This window comes from Artemia sp. Qi Xiang Cuo, chromosome 21, assembly GCF_049724085.1.
Source record: "Artemia sp. Qi Xiang Cuo chromosome 21, ASM4972408v1, whole genome shotgun sequence".
NCBI classification, from domain to species: Eukaryota; Metazoa; Arthropoda; class Branchiopoda; order Anostraca; family Artemiidae; genus Artemia; species Artemia sp. Qi Xiang Cuo.
Genome location: NC_142814.1, coordinates 40,949,972 through 40,974,143, shown reverse-complemented (window position 1 = coordinate 40,974,143; position 24,172 = coordinate 40,949,972). Strand labels below are relative to the sequence as shown.

Genomic DNA, 24,172 nt, shown 5'->3' with positions numbered 1-24,172 from the left:
TGATCTGGATATATAAAAATAAATTCCACTGTAATTATATAAGATGCCATTGCAGACAGACTGACAAGAGTTTCTCTATGAATGTCGTATGTCCACCGTATAGATTTCATGCCAGGAAATATCCAAGGTTTGTAAAAAGAGGAGTGCCTGCATTGTTAAGTTACAGAGTAAATTCCTCCCGCGCTCAGTAGAATTTATTCGTGCTACTCTCGTGCACAGCATAAATAAGAAGGAGTGGAAGTTTATTCCAAGAATGATGGATTGCTATTAGCATTGGTTTGCCTACAGAGGTGATTTTAGCGGAGGGACAGAGGGGGCACTTACCCCGGGCGCAGGAATTTTAGGGTACAAAATTTCAAATAATAATCTAATGTTTATAATCATTCGTAGTTTTTTTTTATTTTTTTTTTAAATAAAGTAGATGACGCAGTTAATAAATGAAAGCAGTTAATAAATTGCTAATTCATTAATAAAATAAAAATAAACAAAAAATTGTTCGATAATAATCATCAGAATAAATAATTTAAATAATAAACTAAAAATAATAAAACCTAAATTATTAAATTATTAATCAATTGAAAATAATTTTGTAAATAAATGAAAGTCTTGTTAAAATTTGGCCTGACGATTTTGTTTGGGTCGGGGGTGGGGGGGGGTGAGGGTTGGGGCTAATCGATATTTAGTACCGGGCCCAATTCTGTATGTTGTATATTCTGTATGTTGCTCCCTTTTGGGACATTTTATCTAAATTCGATAAAAGGGAAATTAGCCAAATGTTCTTCAGGCTTACTACAAACCAGCTTCAGTTCCCTCCAAGGTCACGAAATTCTAGGATAGTTCAGAGGTTTGCAGTAGCTGATCTTGAGGACTCCGTATTCTCGATAAGCAGGAAACACAATCCAAAGACAGTTAGCAATGCTAATTATTTTAATTATTATTATTTTGTTATTTTTTTGATTATTTTTATTAATTAATTAATAATTATAATTCACATTTATTAACTGCGCCCTCTAATTTATTGTATTAAAATAGAATTCCAAAATGACTATAACCGTTAGATTATTTATTTGAAACTTTGCGCCCCTAAAATTTTTGCGCCCGGAGTAAGAGCCTTCTCTGTCCTTCCCCTAAAACCGCCTTTGCATGGGTCCAAACTTAAAAGTTAGTCTAGAGATTCGTAGTTGTCGACCCAAAGGAATCTGTAGCTTAATTAATGAAACATCAATTAATTTGTAACTCGTCATAGTAAGAAATAGAAATTTCCTTGGTACCTTCTGCTAGTGTATCGTATGTAATCTACTATTGCTACTACTACTACTAACAACTCACCGCAGCACCAAGCAGCCTAAGGCCAACACAACTGCGGACGCTCTTCCTCCGTCCCAGTCTGTTGGTAGCCTCTCTTTACATCCTCCCAGTAAGTTCCCATTTCCCTTAAATCTTTCATAACATCCTCCCACCCCAACCGCGGACAACTTGCTTTCCGATTAGCCCTAGGTGGTTGGCCGAAAAGACAATCTTTGGCAATCTGCCGTTTTTCATCCGTAGAACTCTTCTTATCCATCTCAACTTTTCTCTCATTATTGCCTTAGAAATCGGGATTGAACCATGCTTTTCGTGCAGCCTACTCTTAGAAATACTGTCAGTCAGTCGGGTACCCAAAACATTCCCCAGGCAATTTATCAGGAAAGCATCTAGCAAATCTTCCTCTGCTTTTTTGGAGCACCCATGCCTTAGAAACATATTTGACCACTGTCATCATCGTAGCTTCCAACATTCTAATCTTGATTCCGCGACTTATCTTCCTATTCTCCCAAAAATTCAACTGTGAAAAAACACCCTGACCCCTGGCTTTTCTACTTTTCACGGCACCTACCGTCTTGTGTCCTTGACGTCTTATATCATCACCCATCGTCTTATATTTCGATTATATCATGTATAATTGAGAAGTGAGAATTTGTATATTATGTAAATATAGCTTGTTATTACTTGTTATATAGTCAAGCGCAGTTTCTATTTTTTTTTTTTTAATTGAGTCTGTTTTCTTTTCTCTTTTTCGTTCTTTGTTTTCCGCCGTGTGCAGTATTTACTGTATAACGGGTTTTGCAATAGATAAATAATAACATAAGATGAACATTCTGTTTCTACTTTATTATTTACCTTGTTAACGGGAGCTGGGTGAAGTAATACCTGAGCCACACTATAGTCAAACAAGCCACACAAAATTTTGGCCACACTGAGCCACACAAAATTACTCACTTCTGCTGCGCCAATAGTTTATCACCACTGTTTTTTTGTTGAGTTGGGTTACGCTCAACTATCAAGCACAATGTTTATGATTGACCAATCGAAGTATAGATTTAAGTCGTAATTTTTTGCATTTCGAAAAGATGAAACCTGGGGGCTGCAGTTCTCTATCTGTATAACAGATTTGACAAAGGTACAATGATATAGTATTGCTATACATTAATTTGGGAAAATTATTGTTGAAACGGGCTATTAAAACTAGGTTTAAATTAAAAAATTTTGGCACAAAGGAAAACGTCCGTCTATCCCTTCCCTTATCAAATTATACAGAAAATTGAATGAATTTATTTAAATTTTTACTTTGTTGCACTTTAGCAAGCCATCCCCAGGAAAACTGTCTTTGAAGTAACTATCTTTCTTTAAATACCTCTTCATTCAGTAAAATGAACTCTTGAACATAAATGTAGGCAAAGTAAATAAGCCGAATATTTCAATAAGATCAAATAAAACATACGGAATTGTTCTGGAGGCCATGTAAGTGTGACGTTAAGATCGAGATAGAACAGACACCAACAATTTAACACAATTTTGTACTGGCGGTAGGAAAGCCTGTAAGGTCGCCTTGGCTAATTACCTTTTTTGAAGGTAATTAGCACTCCCTCGTAATTAGCAACCCCCATCGAAATGTTTTTCGTATTTCGACCCTCCTCTTCCAGTAAAAAAGTTAAAAAAGTAAACACATGAAAAAATATTTGAAAATTTACGAAAAAAGTTAAATACACGGCTGAATGAAGTGCAGCTTTTGTGGAGGAATGAACTGAAACTTGCACTTGTATTTGTAAATTATTTCATTTCGCTCCAGTTCTAATGACTTAATCTCTTTCTTTTTTTCTCTTTTACCCTCGCTCTCTTTTTCAACTGTATTTTTATTGGAAGAAAACCAGTAATTCCTAAAGTCACACCGACTAAACAGTGTTTCAGGGTAATATATCACTGTTGCTTCGAGAGGCCCTCTTTTAACTTACATTTTGTTTGAAGTTTTCTGTTTTAATCTTATCGGCGTTTTATGCTCATTATATCCTTTTTTGCTCTGAGGATGGTAGAGCGGATATTTTGACCGAACTATCGTTTCTTCTTTTTTCTATTTTTCTTTTTTTATTCTTCTTTCCTTTTTGCATACTATTTTTTTTTGACTGGCTGCAATTTTTCATTTTTTTCTTCGTTAGAAGATTTTGTCTTTTTTTACAGAAAGGCAGAAAAACACCGGCTGCTACAGTACTTGTAAAGCGCTAGCTTTCCATTTTTGTTATTTTTCAATTTATTGAAAAACTAAAGGTTTTTTTTTCAATTTTCAAAAAAGTTATTTCAAGAACTTCTATAAATGTTATTCTTCAATTATTTCAATTTAATATATTTATTATTTTCCAATTTTGTTATATATTTCAATTCATCTTATTTATTAATACCAAAATACGGTAAGCTTTATCAAGCTTGTCGCAAGCTTATGTTTCAGTTTAAATCATTTCTCCTGAATTTCTGACTTATGACTGTACAGTATGACAATATTTTATACAGTGACTGACCGTGTTATTTTTATTGTTTATATTTCTTTCACAAGAAGGCGAATTTGACCATTTGAGGTTGGGAGAAGCCGTTATGATATAAACTATTTATTTATTCGTTCATTCTTATACTAGCTGCGTTTCCTAGTGCTTGTGGCTGATAACAAGTCTGCTCACAGTTGTTTGGTTCATTTAAAGTTCTCACCTCCTTAGCACAAATCTGACGTGAAAATCACAGAAGAACTCACACTATTCGGCTCACGTGTGCCCAGGTGGGACTATAACACAATATGTCTCTGGTGTGATTACAATATGGCTCAGGTTAAGCCTGCAAATTCACTTTGACAGTTGAAGACTGCTTTGCCAAACGTTGTCAACAGATGATATAGCCATTTATACCACTGTTTATTTACGAATTATAATTTGCTCCGTTGAATCAAGGTTTACTAAATCCTCACTTAACCTCTTTAAACCCACCACACATGCAGATCCCAAATGTAGATACAACCTCCTCTTTTAAGAAGAGAATCACCTCCTCTTTCAAAAACCTCCACGCATGCAGGTTCCACATGTAGATACCATCTACTCTTTCAAACATCTCTACACATGCAGATCTCACCTGTAGATGCCACCCTCTCTTTTTAAGAACCTCTTCTTAAAAGAAGAGAACCACCTCCTCTTTTAAACACCTCTACACATGCAAATCATAATTTTTTTTCAATTTATCATAAAATTATAATAAGCTAAAATCCTGCCTTGTCTATCCACGAATAGAATTTAAAATTGAGTTTATTGTAAAATGTGCTATATTATATTAAGCATGATTAACTAACTATGCATGTTTTAAACGTATTAACGTGTTTTACGAGTTTAACTAATTATGTTAAACTGTTGAAAGTACCCTATCGTCACTCAGCTGGACCATCATTTTTTTCGAAAGATTGTAATGTAATTTTAAGTTTTGTTTTAGTTTGTATGTGTGATTTAATTAAAAAATTATCATCTTTAATTAGAAAGAATAGACACTTTTTTACTTCAAGATTTGAAAACGAAAATAGAACCTGTTTCGGGCTCGAAATATCTTGTTTGTTGTTCCTGTTTCTTTCTCTTATCCCGTTCCAATTTTTGTTCTTAGTTTATTGGCTTATTCAGTTGGCGAGTTTGTACCTTAATTCTTGATTTCTATTCTGAACAGTTTGAACACACTGTTCCTATTTATACTCTTTTATTTTACAGGGTGCTTTTTGGGGTCTCATGGCGGGCCTTCTCGTTGGAGGAATCAGAATGGTGCTAAACTTTCTTTATAAAGATCCTCGATGTTACGAAACCGACGACAGGCCATTCATCATAGGAAAGGTTGGTTTTAGAATATTTGAGACAAGCTGTATTGAACAGTCTAGACATAGTCTGTAGCCCCCCCCCCACATTTTGAATGTCCATCCCATAAATGACCAGTCTCAACTAACTATAATAGATTTTGGTACTGATGCATTATATCTCACCCAGCGCTATAGACTGTACGAGGAAACCCGACATGGAAACCCGTCAAACCTGTATTTGCTAGATCAATTGATTGCAAAGCGTAATTTCTCATTGCGTTTACAATTTTTAAACTGTTGTTTTTTGAGGTTTAAGGAGGGGAAAGGTACCTAGGTTAGGTATTTAATATATGCTATGCTTATATAATATACGCTATGCTTATATGTAGGCCTGTAGGCCTACAGTCTGTAGGCCTGTAGGCCTAAAGTCTGTAGGCCAACAGTCTGTAGGCCTGCCTCAGTCCTTAAATACCATTGTTTCTTCTACAAATTTGCATTATTTTTATTTAACCCTTATCCGCTGTTATGTCCCTCCCCTCTTGAATAAGCACCTTCCCTCCTAAAAAAGTTTCTTACGCAGAAGCCTGATGGAGGTGTACTACTCTCGGCCAGTGTAAATTTTCTCCAATTTTCTGAAAACACATTAGTTGTTTTCTTGCTTAAAAATTGGCGTAAATAGAATTTCTGATAGGCAAAACTTGGCAAAACTCTGACTTGGCAAACTACTTTTTTTTCGAACGAATTGAAATTTACATCCTTAAGTTCCTAGGCCGAAATAGCACTAATTAAAAGACTTAATCAGGGACAAGGACCCCCTGAAAACTGGGCCGTGAACTATTTTTTGATCTGTTTGGGAATTATATCCATAATTGATGCCAAGATTTGAGTCGAGATATTAAAAGGAAGCACATGCTAGTTTTATTTAATAAAGGTAGCTATCGATTTTTTATATGATACTGTAAAGATATTTGTTCATTCCTTAAAACAGAAGAAAACCATTTTTATAAATAAATCATTGCCAATACATGACATTAAAGTTTCTCTACGGGGGGATCGCCCTGAGATTAGAGTAAAGGCTCTCCTCCGTAGAACATTTATACAATTGAGCCTCAAAACCTAAATTTAGTGTATTCTCACGCCTCCCTTCCCCATTTACCTCTCAGAGAAGCCTCAGGCCCCCATTGGATCCCAAAGAAAACCCTTCGGCTTGTCAAGAAAAAAAAATTTACCCCCCCCTCCTGAGGGAAGGACTTGTCTAAATATGAGTTAGTTACTCTTTATATGCTTTAAAACTTTCATCGTAGGAATTGGGGATGATCGATTGAGCCTGACACGTATGTTTGATTTATTTTGGGAGACGGTGAATCCGTGAAAAGAGCGAAAAAGGTGACTTGTAGGAAAGTTATAATTAGAAATGCAAAATAGATAACGGGAGGGGGAATCAACTTAAGACTAGTTGAAATCGTTAGGCCTACAAATTCAAATTATCAGTGTTTTGAACCTCCCTTTCACCGAGGGGTGAACCTGTGTATATATATGCCTCTCATACTTAAATTATTATAATCCTTTTCGACCATCTACATAGTGCCAAACGAAAAGCATGTGGTCCACGATTTTGGTTGGAAGAGGTAGTAAAGAAGGATTAAAGAGAAATTAGAACCTCTTGGGAGGGAGTAAAGAGTTAGACTTTAAAGAAATCTATATGGAGGAAGGTTGCTTGTAGCTGTGGCGGCCTCAGGTGGCTTGGTGCTGCAGTGAATTGTTAGTAGTAGCAATAGTAGTTGTATTTTGATAGACGGAATCACCGATCTGGGTTGAGGCTCAGGCCACAAAGGCCCGTTGCCTCCAACACTTTATTTACTCAAGTAGCCTTATTGCAAAAGAAAAGAAAAAAACTGTAAGAGCGAAACATTTCGGCCGCTTTTCCAATGCCCAATTACATAATAAGGGACAGTAGAGTGACACTTTCCTGTCTAATCGTGTTTCCTCATCAGAAGCTCTTAATCTGTGAAGATTTTAACGACATTTTTAAGAACATGCCAAGAAAAATGGGTCCTTTTAATTCGGCTCTGCTCTAAAATTAAATGTTAAATGAATTTAAACTTAAATAAACTTATTCAAAGTTAAATTAAATTTAAACTAAATACGCCTCTTCCCTCTCCATCCTTTTTTATGATTATATAATTCATTGACAACTTTATACCACTTATTATCACATTCTTAATAGAAAATTGATATGAATTGAGACTTATTTTGAAAGTAAGCAATAATGTTACTTTTTGTTTTGTTACTGTTATATGAAGATTTAATTGTTGTTTTCTTTTGTGCCCTATTTACTTAAATAAACAAAAGGACAGAGCTTGGTTTTTTTTTCTACGAAGCTGAAACGTGTGTTCTGTAGGTTTAATGCTATCTAAAAAGTTAGGTTGCGTCAGATTTCAAATTTGAGCTAGCTATTTAAATAAGTCATTTAATTGTTAATGGTCCGTCAGTTAGCTTCTTTCCATCAATAATTCCTGAATGATCATGGGTGAAGTTTGATGCAATTTGTCCACACGGGGTGGGAAAATTGGGATCGAGCCCCACGGCCCTATTTTTAGCCCCTTAGTTACACAGACTGCCTACAAAAACATCTCCTTTGAAATACGCCACCTACTTAATCTAAAGGCGCAGATCTTTAGAATTTACATATCTCCAATCAATCCAGTTGGATAAAATCGTTTTTTTAGGATGGGGTATTTATTTGGACGCCTTCTGGTTTTAAAGAAACACATAACTGTTCTAATATGTCTGTGGACTGTTCTAATATGTCTGTGGAGTGGCTGATATTATATAGTGGTGAAGTTCAATAGCATCTTCTCATCCAACATTTATAAGCTCCATGGTGGTGCCATCTTGCCCTGGTGCTTTGCCTTGCTTAGAGGGTTCTATGGAACCTTTAGTCTCTCATCTTAATATGGGGATGGGAGAGTGGTTGTAATCAGTAAGGACTTTAAGATCTTTGGTTTCATCATAACTTGTGAGTTTAATTTGTCTTCAAAAGGGTTCCTTGTGGTAAGAGTAAATGACGTGTGAATGGTAGGGGTAATAGTAGCCATCACAATCGTAGCCATGTTAGTTGTATTTTGTCACACATGGAGGGATATTGTTCAAGATTTTTGACCGTTTTAACTAAAAAGATTTTTTCTAAATTTTGATTCAACCGTCTTGTTCTATATTGCAATATCATCCCCGATCTTGTAGTCAGAGAGCTCAGAAATCCTTCAACACGAATTGTGTTCGAAATTGAAAGATGCTTGTTAAACAAGAATCCTCGTGCTGAGGTAAAATAAGATCAACTAAATTGGGATTCCTAAAAAAAATTCTAATAAAAAGAAAAAAAAGTTCAAAAATTGAATCATTATGTCTTGAAATAGGGTTGAATGGGCAACTGAATGGTAGGCTACTACTCTTTTGTTATTATAGTGTTAGTTCAGAAGAATCAATGCACAAAATTATTACCAAAAGAATGTACGTACAAAAATTGTTGTATTTGATTTGTCTATTTGTAAATTTATTTAGAAAAATACAAATTTTTATTTTGTTGTGGGTACTGGTGAATCGTATTTATATGTCTGTCAAATTAATTGTTTAAAAACGGTTTTAGGCATAATCGTTGGCGATAATCTTGCCCTATTTTCTAAAAGTATCTTCAATATGGGAACATATTTTATGGTTTATTAATCATGGAGTTAAGAAAAAGATGAGTCACTCCTCTCTTCTCTCATAAAAAGGAGATATATGCCAAACATACCGTTAATAAAATGGCGATATTTGCAGACATTATGCTCGTTTTTTGCTGCCAAAATCTTACTATTCTAATCTGAAATTGTTTAATTTTTTTTTCAAAATAATCAAAGGGCTAAGATCTTAGAGCTCACTTGTTTCAGTCAAAAGGGCTTAAATTGAAAACAATTTTCCCAATTAGACATTGAACTGAGGACTTCGATAATACTCTCAACCAAAGTCCTTAAACCACTGATCAAAATGACCCGTGATCTTCTGGAGGAAAAGCCTGTGAAGCAAGGTCAGAGTCCTCTGATTTTCTTAAAAATCATTTTCGTAAAAAAATTTAAGACCTTAGCAGATTGATTAGCCAAAAAAGGGCGTTATATCCTTCATTAAAATAAACCTTTTTTTCGTCTTATCTAAAATTGATTCACCCAGTAGTTCGTACATAATCCGTTAGTCAACCGCTATATAGAAACTACGAATACAACCGTCCAGTTGAAACAGCTTGTTGTAAACTGACACAGTTGTCACGTTAAAGCTTTCTAAGGACGAGGTGTGATTTTTCTTCCTTTAGTATTATTCTTCCAGATTTGTTTTTTGGGTCAGAGTATTTTTTTTTATTCCTACGGACAAATAGCAAATGCCTAAATTTACGTTATTTATTGGAAACTTAATTGAGTAATTAACTTAATTGACATAACCTAATTAACTACTTAATTATCAGTTAATTTAGGAATTTAGAAATTTAATTTAGAAATTGGTCTATCTTATTTCGTGCCCAATAAAACGTGTTATGTTGACCATACACCAAAAAGACTGTTAATAAAATGGGAATAATTGCAAACATTATATCCTCATTGTTGATTACACAATTTTTTGTCTCATCTCAGATTCACTCAACTTCTGAGCGCACATCCGTTGCTGCCTAAATATTAGCAATAAGCACCCGAATTTTCTAAGATGTGCCAGAGAAAATCTCCAAAATCTGGGCTATGGGACAATTTCGGTTCTTCAAAAACTCCAAGAAAATTAGTGATTTGTGTTGACTTACTTTATATTGGGACAAAAGGGGTTATAAAATCCAACTGGGCTGAAAGGGCACAAAGAAAAATGTGAAAAGAAAAATATCTTGGAATATCTGTGCAGTAAACAGAGCACGTGGATAATATGTTTTGAAGGAGGGGGATGGGGGCTGCTGTTTGATGCCAAACTCTATTTGAGAAAACGCTTTTGATATTGATAGAGGGGTTTGTCAAATCAGGAAGAGAAAATAGAGACAACAGAAGAGACAAACATGAAAGAGTAAAGCATAATTGATACAGTAATTGATACACAACGTTAACATTTGTGTATTTAAGAACGAATTTTTGGGGAGATTTGGGAACATCTAAAAATGTAAGCTCTGAAAAGGAGGTTTTGAATTTCCCCCCTTTAGCCCATCCCCCTTCCTAAAATAGTTTTTCATTACAGATTCACTTCATGTGGTTTGCGATGCTCTTGTTTTGGCTTACACTTGTAGTAGCAATCATCATAAGCCTACTGACAGAGCCCTGTGAAGATTTTAGGGTAAGTCTCTAATTTATATTTTAATATGTTAAGAAAAAAATCAGGATGTACTATCTTCTGAGACTTTGAGTCAAAATTCGATATGAGGCATGGCCGTCAATAAGGGGGGCAGGGTGCCTAGATCTAAAAAATACAGCACCTTTTTTAGTAGTTTTAATACTAATTTATACCCCTTCCCCTAAACTCTCTTCTATATTTATCTGAATGCTCATAGACAGTTTTAAAATTCGGACGTAAATATGCACTTTTTGAGACATCAATTACTTAGGGGTAACTTACTTAGACTTAGGTCTTCCCACGCCGGCTTGCGCATAAGGCGACAACGGTGCCTCTCCATGACGACCTCTCTTGTATTTTTGACCAAAAATCTTCGAGCGACGATCTCAAAAGCGCAGCATCCTTCTCAAGGCATTTTCCCAGTGTTGTCTTCTGTCGCCCACGTCTTCTGATGCCAGAAGGAACCCTACACCACACATCGTGGGGTAGGTGGCCTTCATCCATCCGCAACACGTGACTGGTATTTTTTAGTATTTTATAAGTACTAATTTACAACCCCCTTCCAATCCCTCTTCTGTATTCATCTGAAGGCTCACAGACAGCTAGAACATTGGGCGTAAAATGCAATTTTTGAGGTACCAGCCCTAATAGGGGACAGGCCAATTAGTGCTAACGAGGTTTATTTAATCTAGATTTATTGTATTTTATTGTATAAATAATTGAAAAAAAAATCGCCATACTCCTCCATTATGGAAAATACCTTTCTTGTATCTTCATTAAGAACGATTTAAAATTTTAAAAAACCTTTTTTTTTCGTTTCAAATATCGGAAGAAAATATGGTAATGGAAGAGATTAGTTTCTGCTCTAAAATTGGAAACATAAATCATCTGTTATGTGACGAAACATGTGTTTTTGTTTAATTCTTTTTTAATTTCAAGTTTTAATGTGCTCTTTCAAAGGTAAGTTTGCAGAATGGCGTCTCTCAAGAAGCAAATAAGCTAGAACAAAAACAAAGTTTGCTCATTTTATGCTCTTTTTACGGTTGAAATTGTGTTTCTGAAAATGCATCCCCAGCTCCCTCCCCCACCTATATAGCCCTAACCTATATAGAAAAATAACATAAAATAAAAATGGTACTATTAGATTCCTTCTTTAATGCTCCTTTTAAACATAATAGTCGTTACCCTGAAAATGTCCTCCCCTCTGATGGACAAATGGGGGCGTCGTTTCGGGGGGGAGGGGGCATTTGCCCCCCTCTAATATAAAAAAAAATGATTATATAGACCATGCCCCTGGACTATCCGGATATGGATCTCTCTTCCCCCCCCCAATAAAAATGCTGGAGCTACGCCCCTGTTGACATATATATATATAGTCCTAATAAAATACTTGTTTGTTGTTCTTTTCATTGATTGATCTAATGCAAAACTGGTTACTCTGTTTAGACTCGAGATACCCAGTTTATCCTCCCCAGTTTATTTCCTCCCCCAGTTAAAATTCCCCAGTTTATCCAGTTTATCCAGTTTATCCCAGTTTGTGCTGAATATTGATTAAAAAAAAAGTCCTATTTTAAATGAATGAAAAATGTGGACAATAATAGAAGGAAACAGGATAATGTGATTAATATAAATATACTGCATATTATTAAGCAACAATTTCATTGTTTTTTTTTTTTGTTTTTTTTTTGCCTATATATTCTAATGCTAAATCAGGACCATCAGAGGACCATTCCAGGTCCTCCAGGATCGTCAAGGTCCTCGGGTCCTCCAGGACCAGGGGAGGGAGGAGGGCGAATTGTCACAAGCGCAGCTTCAATCACAAAAAGAGTATAAAACAAGCAATCTAAAAATGCCTTTCTTTTTCTTCTAGCTTATCTCCATCTAGAGAGCCGCTATTATGCAAATATGGTCAAAATTTTAATTTTTGTTTTGTTTTTTAGCGTCAAAATCTTTCAGTTTTTTTTCAAAACTTGTTTTAGGGCTTTCTTCAGAGGTATTTTATTACAATACTTTAATATGGAATGTCCAACAGAATTCCACTGAGACTACGAAAATTCTCTCTTTTGGGGTATTATGACGATATTTATTTGAAAATAAAAATATACTTTAAGGCTTAAATTTCGTAATTCTCGGTATTAAAATCATCTCTACTAGTTGAACGTTCAAGCAAAATAAAAATAGTTTTTAGGCTTGATTTTATTTTTATTTTCGATTATAATGAACATATTTACTAGTTTAATGTTAAAATTGAAACAGTGTCTGATTTTAAGCTAAAATCTTTTTCATTTTTATTTTTAGGTTTTATTTCTTTAATTTCGAGTATTGTAACTTAAGTAGTTTCTTGCGGCGTCCATAGATGACTTTTATGATTAAAAGGTGCTTATTTAATTTAGGTGCTATTTTAATAAATTTTAATACAATTTTAATAAAAGGTGCTATTTTAGTTTAACTGATCACGACATATATTATCAATTCTTATATCGTCAAAATCACGTTAAAATTGTAAAGAAGTTAACACTTTTAGTCACGATAATCACGTTAATTTTAATTATTATTTAGATCCAGTCTTGTAATATCTTAAAATGACTGCAGTTGTTGCGTTTGTTTAGTCAATTAAGTGTTTTATTTGATTTTTCGTCATTTAAGATTTTTATTACATGCATTTTTGTTAAAATCACTCGCATTGTTAATTAGATTTTGCCAGTTATATGTTGTATTTCTAATTTGATGGTTATGGTAGGAATTGTAAATTGGTAGAAACGCCATTCTAAAGATATTTATAGCTTATATTTGGCTAAACAATGAGGGGACCATGGAACGTTGGGAATGTTTTGAGGTCTTAGGGTCGGAATACTTGGTGAATTTCAAACTAACAGGTCATTGAGGAGCTTCCCAAAAAGAAAAAAAATAAATTCCCAGAAGGAGAAAAGTCTGTTGAGTCTTAATTAGTTTTTATAAGCCAATTTGACAGCTGAAATTTAATTCGTTGCAGATTTTTCTAGGGGGAAAGGGGAAGTTGTAACTCATGAAGTAGCTTTAGGGCGGCTTTGAGGTCCTAATTTATTCCAAATGTTGTCCACTACAGAACACATTTAACTCCAGACAACTGAATTTAACCTCGTATTACTCGATTACCATGCAATTCAGGCCACCATAGACATTTCCCGTATAGCTTCATGCATGGTGGAAAACATAATTTGTCGTCCAGAAGCGAGAGGTTTGAAAAGAAGAGGTTGATTTGTAAGCACAAATTCATTAAACTTTTTGCTGTGAGCCATACTGAGACTTTAAGTCAGAAGAAAAATTGACAACTAAGTGTGCTTAAGATTTGCATGGTAGATTCTTGAGCCAGGTGGGGAGGGGGGGGGGGGTCTTGAGCCTCAAAAAGTGACCTAATATTGACTCTGACTCTTTATGTCTTCCCAAATTTGGCTACTCCAGAAAAAAACCTAACTTCAAACAAAACAATTCACGCTTCAGTCCCACACTATTCAGTTCACATGAAGTTTGGGCCCCCACTAACTAATTCCGTACAGTTTCACGCATAGTAAATAAATTTGATGTTTCTTCCAGGAAAGGTAAATTTGAGAAGAAATGTCCATTTTTACGCCCGAATTCTTCAGTATTTTCCAGGGAACACTTTTTCTTTGGTCAGAAATGGCATTTCGTTTTAGACCGCAATTTCACGTCTTTAATCACTCCTGTATTTCAAGTGTCGTGTTTGGTGTAGTAAGAGGAGTATTTAGACTACAATTTATGTCTAATTACTCCTGCATTTCAAGCTGTAACTTTGAAGGGTTGACTAAAATATTCTCTTTTGTTCGTTCGGACCACATATTGAACAAGAATGGACCTGATCTGATGTATCCTTCAGGAAAATATGAAGAACCATTGTCTTTAAATTCACGTTTTTAATTTTGAACCCCCCTCCCCTTCACCCTTTGGAAAACTTCATAGGAGTTCTCGCTATGGGACTTAAAAGTACCAAAACGTTAGTCCAAAAAGATTCGCTCCAGAAAGATTGTGGCTCAAACTTTCATTTTTTATTTTTTTTAATGCTTTTGCTTTACTCTCTAGGGAAATTCTTTTAACCTTTCGACCATTCCTCCCCCAGGGTTTTAGTTGTGAATTTAGAAAAATATTCAAAAATTTTACCCTTAGGTAATTCGAACCACTTATTGGACAAGAATGGATCAGACTGAGCGACAAGATTCAAACGACGAAAATTCTAAACTGGAAAAAAGGACATCTACGCAAACAACCTTCACTGATGAAGAAAAAGCAATATCTTCAAAATTAGATGGAGGTTAGTTAACTCTTTTTTTTTTGTCAATTCACTTGAGGCGATTTCCAGTTCAACACCAGAATATTTTGTCTTATTATTTAAGCCCATATCCAGGAAATTAGTGCAGGGAGCTTAAGAACCATTCTATATCTGTTACCTTGATCTAACTTATAAATGCAGATATAACTTTAAACTTTCTTTGGATTTCCCTTTTTAACCAATTTAACCGGCATTACCGCAGACAGAACGTTTATAGTACAGATGTCCAACGGGCCTGTCCTACCATGTTACAAAATTGTTTTGGATATTAATGGGACCTTGAAGCTATCGTGATGATGGTGGAAGGAAGTTTCCTCCGGAAAACGGAGGAAGATTTGCTGGATGTTTTTCCGAGAAATTGCCTACGGATTGTTTTGGGTATCCCACTGACTGACCGTATTTCAAACAGTAGGCTATCCATCTAAAGCCAACTAAACGTAGTCATATCAAAAGGCTGAGAAATGAGTTGTATAAAATCATGCTTATTGGCCATCAGTCTAAGGCCAAGCAAAAAGCAGTTCTTCCCTGGATGGTTTGGGAAGAGGTCATAAGGAAGGATTGAAATGAAATTAGAACTTCACGGTAGGGAGTAAAGAATGGAGTTTTTGAAAAGATAGTGGGAGGAATCTATGCATCTGTTTTGGAACAGGCGGCTTGATCTAAAATGATTTGCTAGTAGTAGTAGTATTTAGCCCTCTCGTATGTAGTATCTCCTTTCATCGTGTTATTAGTTATAAAATCTCAAGCTTTACAGTAAACAATGAGAATTAAGCCAAATTTCATTAGCTTTCAGGTTGTTTTTTTTTTTATATTTTTGACTCTTGTGGTCTCATGAATAAAATTGTAATATTTGCGCGAATGGTGGTGATAATAATAGAAATTCAATGTGGATGGTTGCGCTTTATCTCAGGTGGCTTCAAGCCACTCAGGGTGGCTTCAAAAAGTGTATTTTTAGGTCTACATTTACAAACATTTCATGAGTAATTTTCCAGATCAGTATGGAGAGGAATATACCCCCTATCCAGCCTGCATTTGATTATTAACGCCTTCCTTGGTCCCTATTCCTGAAAGGGAAATCCTATCTGCGTGGCCTCATAATAGCTTTGGGTTGAACTTATCACCAGTCTGTCTAACTGGAATCGTGACTGCTAACAACACGGCAGGCTGACCCTGAGGCATGGCTACCATCCTTCAAAGTTTTGGCTAGTACGCATTGCACTAGATTTTGGGCTAGATCACGCACTTAATACATACTAAATCCAACTACAGATAGAAACAATATAAAAGAGAGGATGCGCCCTATAAACTCACAGGAAGAAAAAATAAAATTGACCGTTCAAAATCCAAAGGATTTAATGCTATTGTTTTAAAAGTGTAATTTTTATTATTTGTGAATCAGAATGAAGATATAAAGGCACATTTTTTTGGTATCAGAAAAAAAAAATTGCAGCTTGGAACAACATGCTATAGTAACAACTTGCTATAGGTATTTTCCAGCCAACCAATCAGATCATTTCAGTCAACCTTTCTGACCAATCAGAACGCTCGTTGTTTTCAATTTCGTCGTTTGTCAATCAATCAGATTGTTTGGGCCTGACCATAAATGGCTTTCGTAGTAGTCCTACTCATATACTATGAAGTATACTATCATATGAAGTATACTACTCATATACTATCATATACTCATTGGGTGTATAATATTCCGAGGTCTTGTACGTGAATAAGTAATAGCCTAAAATTTGATAGGTTTACGAGGTTGAAACGATCTGATCTTTTGACGTTACAACAAAGTTGGATATGAGGAGAATTCAAATGCTGAAACTGATTGGCTGGAGAACGCTAATAGTAAGCTCTTACTTTACAGAAATCATCTGTGCTCGCACTAGAAGGCGTGCTATGGACCACAATTTATAATGCATTTAAAGGGATTCGATACCTTAAAATAACCTCAGTGTCGGCTGATTGTCTCAAAGACAAAAGGTTCATTATCAGATTCTCCCAAGAGTCTAGCCATCATCGAGAGCTCTTGAGGATCTGTGGTTTGGTTATGAAACTTAATTGAAATGACAAAGAAATTCTATGTTCCATGTGTCGGCAAGATTTTCAATCAAAGTGGGTAGCACCACAAGGAGCTTCCAAAGCGGCCAAATCGCTGAAATGATATTTCCTTTGGGCAGTTTTATAGCATTCTCCTATCAGTTATGCTAGAACATTTTTAGGGACTGCCCTTTCCTGAACCTTAAGAAGAAAATCCTGCTCCGTTTAATCTAAAAAACAAAATTCCCAATTTCTAATGATGTAAGTTTCATTAAAACTCAATATTTCTATCTCTGGTACAATACGGGATAAGTTAAATATTTTTCTAAGATTTCCAGTCGGCTTTTAGTTTCCTGTCGTTTATTCGAATCTTTTATCCAAGCTCTACGGACTATACTAAGACCGCCAAATCAATTCTGCACGGTTTGGCGACACTAACAACCGGTAAAAAGTCCTAGCCAATCCACTTTGGTGGAGTGGTTGTCACCTGGGCTTGCTATTTTCTATCCTTCATGGCAGGTGATCGAGTCCTGCCGTCGCTGATTTTTTTGGTTATGGACAGTACTCAGAGGCGTGACTCTGTCAGCTCAGTCAGAATCGACCTAGCTCCAAATAGGTACCTGGAGAAATCTGGGAGAAAACAAGGGAAGCGTTGGATGACTTGCCCCAATCAAGCGTAGCACTCCCGACTGAAGGCATATGATCAGGAGATTGGTACCTGTCTTTCGCAGACTCTTGGTCTGCATTTAAAAAAGTTAAAAAAAAGTGTTTGATAGAACACAAGATAATAAAAAAAAATTGGTTAATTTGGAAATAAAAGTGTTGAAAGAACTAAAATGTTAGTGTCTTTTTGTTTATAGTGAGCATATTAAGCTTGAACTTGTAGTTATGAACTATGTGCTAATGAAACTAATAAATAATAATTAAGATAAATAATAATAGCACTGTTTAATGATACAATTACAATTATATTCTGGAACACACCCTGGGTAATTTTTAGGGTATTAGTTCTTTTCTTCTCGAAGAAAAAATCGCTAATTAGTTTCACAAACTCTTTGATATGACCTTATTCATAAAAGATATTAATGATATTTTTATAATATCCTTAAATTGTTTTAATATTTATTTTATTATTATTACTATATCGGATTAAAGCCGCTTCTTGAAAACTGAGGTCGTTGCGTGGGTCCTACTATGTGTTGCCACAGCTGGGGTCAAACTCGGGGTCCCGTATTATCGAGCTGAGGTCCCGAGCTCGGGGTCCCGTAGCTGAGACCAAGTCAACTGCGCCATCACCGGACAAAATAAAGAGAGTCGATCTAGTTCCTTGCGACACGCGGTTTGAACTGTTAAACCTCTAATTAACAGGTGCATCTTTGTCCACTGCGTTATCGCGAGTTATTTATTTTAATATTTGTTTTAAAACAAATTAAAGAAATATGTAACATTTGCTTGTTTAATATTTGTCTAACATTGAATATTTTGAATAACATTTTTATTTCAGCTTCTCTTTTAGTTAATGGTGACTTACAAGTTGATATCACTGCGTCAAAAATATCGGAAACTACGGCATCCGAGACGAGCAGCTCGAACCACATCGGATCACGAGTAGTTGCTTGGCTTATTGGAAAAGACTATGGTGAACAGTCAAAGCCTTTGGAACAGAATAATACTGTTCTAGAAGATTTAAAACAACCGAAGAAAGAAAAACTAATTTTGAACATTAACTTGTTTTTAATAATTGCTGCCACGATAGGGATTTATATTTATTTTTGTATAAGCCCTTTCTCGACTGAAGAAATTCAGTTGCTTCAGCAGGAAGCTTTGGAGAAAATTCGGGCAAATTCTTCAGGATACGAATTTTGAAGTTTTGTTTTTATTTTTATATTGTTACAATTTATATTACTTTTTTATAGCTATTAACTATTGAAAATATCTATCTGCTACTTGTTTCTTCAGATATTTTTATGGAGTAAAATCGGTTTTATTAATTGAAGCTCTGAACATAATGAGGGCCGTTCCTTGAGTTGGGAGCACTTGAGGCAAAATCCCCCCCCCCAAACAGTTACGTGAATAGCAAAGAACTAACACAATCACCTTAAAAACTTTGGTTATGTCACCTCCTCGGCTACGGAGGGACTGGGGCAGCTTGTTCCAATACCCTCCCTCTTTGAACGGTCCTGGAGATGTTATGAGGGTTCAGTATTTTAGTCAATCAAGTCCAAAAAAATAGTAGTTTCTTATGAAACTGTTGCAATTATTTTAATTGCGTTTGATTAAAGCGAAAACCTCTGCCCTGGTTCTCGTTCGAAAACACAACCCCCAAACGGAAAAAGTCCCCCAAAGTCCAGAAGAAAGGATAATAGCTCACAAAGTCAACAAATTTAAATCCTTTGCTTTCAATTATAATTGTAAAAGACTGGGAAAAAACTTTAACACCAATTAGCTATTAAGGTCCGACCCTTCCCCTTCCATATAAGTGTGCAAGAACATACGCTCTTTCGTCCTGAAATAATTTCTTAGACTACACTCCCATTACATTAATAATTGAAATTAAAACGAATATATAATAAGGATAAAAAGGACAAAACAGAAAAAAATGTCCCAGGAATTAAAACTGAAGTTTTTGAAGTGACTAAGCTTCAATCCTTTACTTTCGATTATAATGGTATAAGACTAATTATTCTTAATTAACTATTACTAAAATGTATAATATTAAGCATGAAGCTGTTGAATGTGCGGTAGATGGACTCACAATGATAATTGATGGACCTTTATGGACCTTTGGAATTTCTGGACTTTTTTGTTAAAAGCTACTTTACAGTAGTTGTCAATACTTTAATTACTAACTACTTCTTATGTAATTCATCATATTATAGCTTTAAATCATAATCTGGTCACATTTGGCTCTTACGAAATTAGCCATAACCTGCGGTTGACACTCAGGGTTCAAATTGTATCATGGTTCTAATGTAGATTTATAAAATGTATGGAATAAGTCAGCTCATTTTTCCTTTCAACGTATTGGTACCATTAAAAAAAAATCCGCGAAGGACAGGGGAGGGTGGTGTGGAAATTAGAAAATTTGTATTTTAGTCTGTATTTTTTTCCTGGAGCTGCTTCATTTCATCTAATCTATAGGTGGGTTGGGTAAACACCAGGAAAAAACTTTAGTACAAATTAGCAATTATATCAATGATAGCTTATGGCGAAAGTTGATGGCAATAAATAAAAATAAAGCCAGGTGGTCTTGCTATACTGTTACTTTGAGCTGAAGTCTAGTATTTCTGGATTTCTTCAGCAAGTTTTGAATTGTCTGCACCAACGCACCATCGTTGGTGTCTGCACCAACAACTAGAGCTTCGTTTCTTATAGCATTTGAGAATAGGGAAATTATCAATGTTTGATATCAGCTAACTTGATTATATTTGGACCCATGCCCAGCGCTTGTGGTTTGGTTTAGGAAGAGGGCACTAGTATTTTTTTTTAGATAGAGCTGTCTAAACCGTATTTTCCCTCTATAGGGTTGATTTGCACTGATTTAGAGTAGGGGTATCCCGAATAATATCTGTTAGGAGTACCGCCCTTTCAGTCTTTCTAGAACTATACACCCTCCCGCCGCCTTTATTTTTTTATATGGAGTTGCTCCATTTTAATACTGAACCTTTTAAATCATACTAATTGAGTTGAAGAAGTTTTGAAAGCTTTAATTTTTCTTCTTCCTCATCAATTTGAAAAAAAACAAAAAAAAAAACACTGCATTAGCTTAACACTGTTTTATATCCGAATTTATTTTGTTGCCCTATTTTTTAATTTTTATATTCCTCTCTAAGATTATACCCCATAACTTTGCCCAATTTGGCTTTATAGGGCCAATACGGCTTAACTAGCCTTTTAAGGATAACATGAGCTTATAGGCGCAGTTGGCCTTACCAGTGAGGAACTTTGATTTCTTTTTTTTTTAATGCTGTAAAGAGATCTCTACAGCATTAAAAATTATTTAAAATAATTATTTTGTTTTTACCTTCACCCTAAAATGGCTCGTAACTACAGAACCTTCACCTTTGGTCATAAGAAGCAAACTGTGTTAATATTTAGTGTTTTTTCTGTACTTATAATGCAGCACAACTAATTGGCCTAACATTTTTATTACCAGGTGTTTTGAACGCACCTAATAAAAAATAATTAATTGTCATTAATGATAATTGACTTTTGGAGCACATCCTTTATTATATTAAGAAATGTGAAAATCCTTTTACCATATATGTTATAAAATCTAGGACGAATCTAGGAAATTTCGGAAAATCTCGGACGAAAAGAGACGGAAATGAGTGTTAACTTCCTAATCGTCGTTTCGAGACGTATATACGCCCTCGAAGATAATCCCTACTAACAGAGCTAAATAACTTTTATTAGGGCCTTATCGGGTTGGATTAAGCCTTATAAAATGTAATGACGTAATTGTGTCAAATTTTATTTTGTATAATTAATAAGTGATAATATCATATTAACTAATACTGTACATTACTATACATTCTTATTTAATTACTTTACAATTTTCATAGAAAATAATTTGACTCGAAACATATGCTCTCGATTGCAGTCTGGATTTTTTTTTTTTTTTCACAAATTTATATCCTTTAATCTAACGTACAATTTACGATCAATAATATCCGTTATTGTGTTACGGAAGCAATGCTTAGGTTTGTCCTTTTTTATATTTTTCTCCTATTCCCTGTTACCAGTGATAACTAACTTTTATTAGGGCGTTTTCGGTTCGGATTAAGGCTTATAAAATATGACGACATGGTTAGGTCAAATTTTGTTTGTATGATTACTGGGTGGTAACACCATATCAACCACTACTATGTATTACTATAGTTGGTTGCTTTACAATGGCCATGGTACATTAGTAGAATCAAAACATTTTACCTCCATTTCCGTCTGTATATTATTATTTTTAAAATGCCACTAAAATTATTTTTTTTAAAGTTAAGGTACAATTTACGATCGATAATATATGCTGTTGTGTTAGGTTTGTCCTAGTTTTCATTTTTGTCCTATTCCTTGCTAACCCAGATTACTAACTTTTTTTAACCTTTTTTTGGATTAAGCCTTAAAAAATATAATTTTTTTAGACCTTTTTTGGGTTAAGCCTTAAAAAATATAATGGCTTATTCAGGTCAAATTTTTTTTGTGTGATTACTGAGTGGCAATATCATATCAACCAGTACCATATATTGCTGTATTTTGATTTTGTTTCTTTACAATGGTCTTGGTAAATCAGTAGAATCAAAACATATTCTCTCCATTTCCGTTTGTATTTTTTTTTTTTTATAAAATGTGACACATGTATATTTTTTTTTAAGTTCACGTTCGATTTGTGATTAATAATATCTGTACATTGAGTTGCGGGAGCAATATTTTAATTCGTCCTGTTTTGTTTTTCCTAATCCCTGCTAAAAAAGCAAACTAATTTTTCTTAAGACCTTCTCTGTTTTGACTAAGACCTATAAAAGGTAATGACACAGTCAGGTAAAATTTTAATTCCATGATTCCTCAGTGGCAACATTATGTCAATCAAGGGCTTTAGCCCATAACATCCAATCCTTAAAATTTCTCTAAAATTGTTTTAAGAAAAACTGAATATTAAAAAAAAACAACAGAAGAACAAGCTGTATTCTGCTACTGTTTATAGAGCATTTTTTAAATGCTACCCCTAATACTACCCTGATTATACCTCTAATGCTACCCGAAACCAAGTATTAAATGCATTTAGAAATTAAGGTATTTTCGAAGATTACACTGCCTTTCCTTGATGTACAAGTAACAGTTCAATAGGGACAAATCCTTTTATTAGAGAGTGAAAACAATAACAAAATATCTGGATATTTCGGTCGTATACAAAGTGGCCGTTCTCAGCAGATAAACTCTAGCCAGGTACGATTTTCAATAAGATTCCTTGGCTTTCTTGACTTTTAGGAGATGTTTTCCCTCCTTTCTTTGAAAATCAGGCAAATTTCCTCAAGCTCGTACCTTTTGAAGGGCAATATTAAATTAATAAATCTTATATATTTTGAATCAGCATAAAAAGTTAATTATTTGATGTATCTATTGGTATCCAAGTTCTGTTTTTTAAAGTTTCAGTTGCCATTGGCCAGAGTCGCTCCTTACTTACAGTTCGTTACCAAGAATTGTTTTTTGTTGAGAAAACGGTTTTTCTCGCCAATATTTTGGGTCAAAACCATTTTATGAAAAGAGACAGCCACAATATCGGTTTTGCTACGAAAACAGGCCGTTTTTTTCTGAAAAAGATTTTGCATGGGATCAAGCCTAAAAACAGAGCAATATCAAACCTTGGAGTTGCAAATGATTGAAGGAAAAAACAGGACGAAATTATTTTTTGTTGAGTTGTGTAAGCTATGTAGTTCATTTGTTGGCTTGTACTGTTTTTATATTTTTGCAGGCATGGGTGCAAAGCTTTCTTTTTTGGAAGGTGGGTGTGGGGAGTGGCTTGTCAAAATGAGTTGGACACAATTCTAGTGCACAAAATTTGAGCACTTATGAATCCCATAGAATTCATGAACTATTTTTGTGGGAACTCCGCCCCTTTTCAAAGAGTGTACTGGGGTAGGCTTCTGGTCTCTGAGCCCCTACAGAGTTTGCGCCCATGTTTGTAGGTACATTTGCAGTTTTATGGTTGAAGAAAAGATTTAGTAGTTTTGGCCAATGAGAGGTAGAAAAAAAAGCTGAAATCATATATTTTAGCCAATAGGAATTACAGATAAAGCTGCAGTCAGTAATTTTAGCCAATAAAAATTAGAGATAAAGCTACGATTGGCATTTTAGCCAATGAGAACTAGAGATAAAGCTGCTATGTAGCCATTTTTCTATATTGATCAAATTGGGTCACATTATGATATTTTCTTTGTTAAGTATGAAGTAAATAAGTTGTTGTAGGTATTTTGTAGTATTTAGTGCTTCACCTGTTTTATATATCGATGCTGTTGCGTCTAAAAGTCGTATCTGAAATCAAGGGAATATCCAGTTTGCTCGTTTGTTTTTTGTTTTTTTTCGGGGGGGGGGGGATATTTTTTCGGGTAGAGGAAGGGAGTGGCTACAAATCTTTTGTAATGCGTTTTGTTACTTTTTCAAGAGTCGGACAAAAATTTGGGGTGGGGGAATTTTTGTTCGGGGGCGGGGGAAATTACAAAATGCATCAACATTTTTTTATATGCGTTCTGTTACTTTTTACGAGTCAGGTAAAAATTTCTGGGAGGGGGTTCAAACCCGGTAATCCCCTTCCCCCTTGGATACGGCCTTGTCTGACATTGTCATACTTCTATGAT

General features: G+C 34.9%; 1 protein-coding gene across 1 annotated transcript in view; it reads left to right on the top strand.

Moving 5' to 3' along the window:
* LOC148939551 (sodium/mannose cotransporter SLC5A10-like) overlaps positions 1–22,991 on the top strand; it is a 200,568-nt gene extending 177,577 nt beyond the window's left edge. The window contains exons 10-13 of the mRNA XM_089107078.1: positions 5,046–5,165; positions 10,370–10,465; positions 14,624–14,768; positions 18,328–22,991. Of these exons, the coding sequence (XP_088963204.1) occupies positions 5,046–5,165; positions 10,370–10,465; positions 14,624–14,768; positions 18,328–18,689 (723 nt within the window). The 3' untranslated portion in view covers positions 18,690–22,991. The remainder of the gene's footprint in view (positions 1–5,045; positions 5,166–10,369; positions 10,466–14,623; positions 14,769–18,327) is intronic.
* Positions 22,992–24,172: the final 1,181 nt, after the last annotated feature.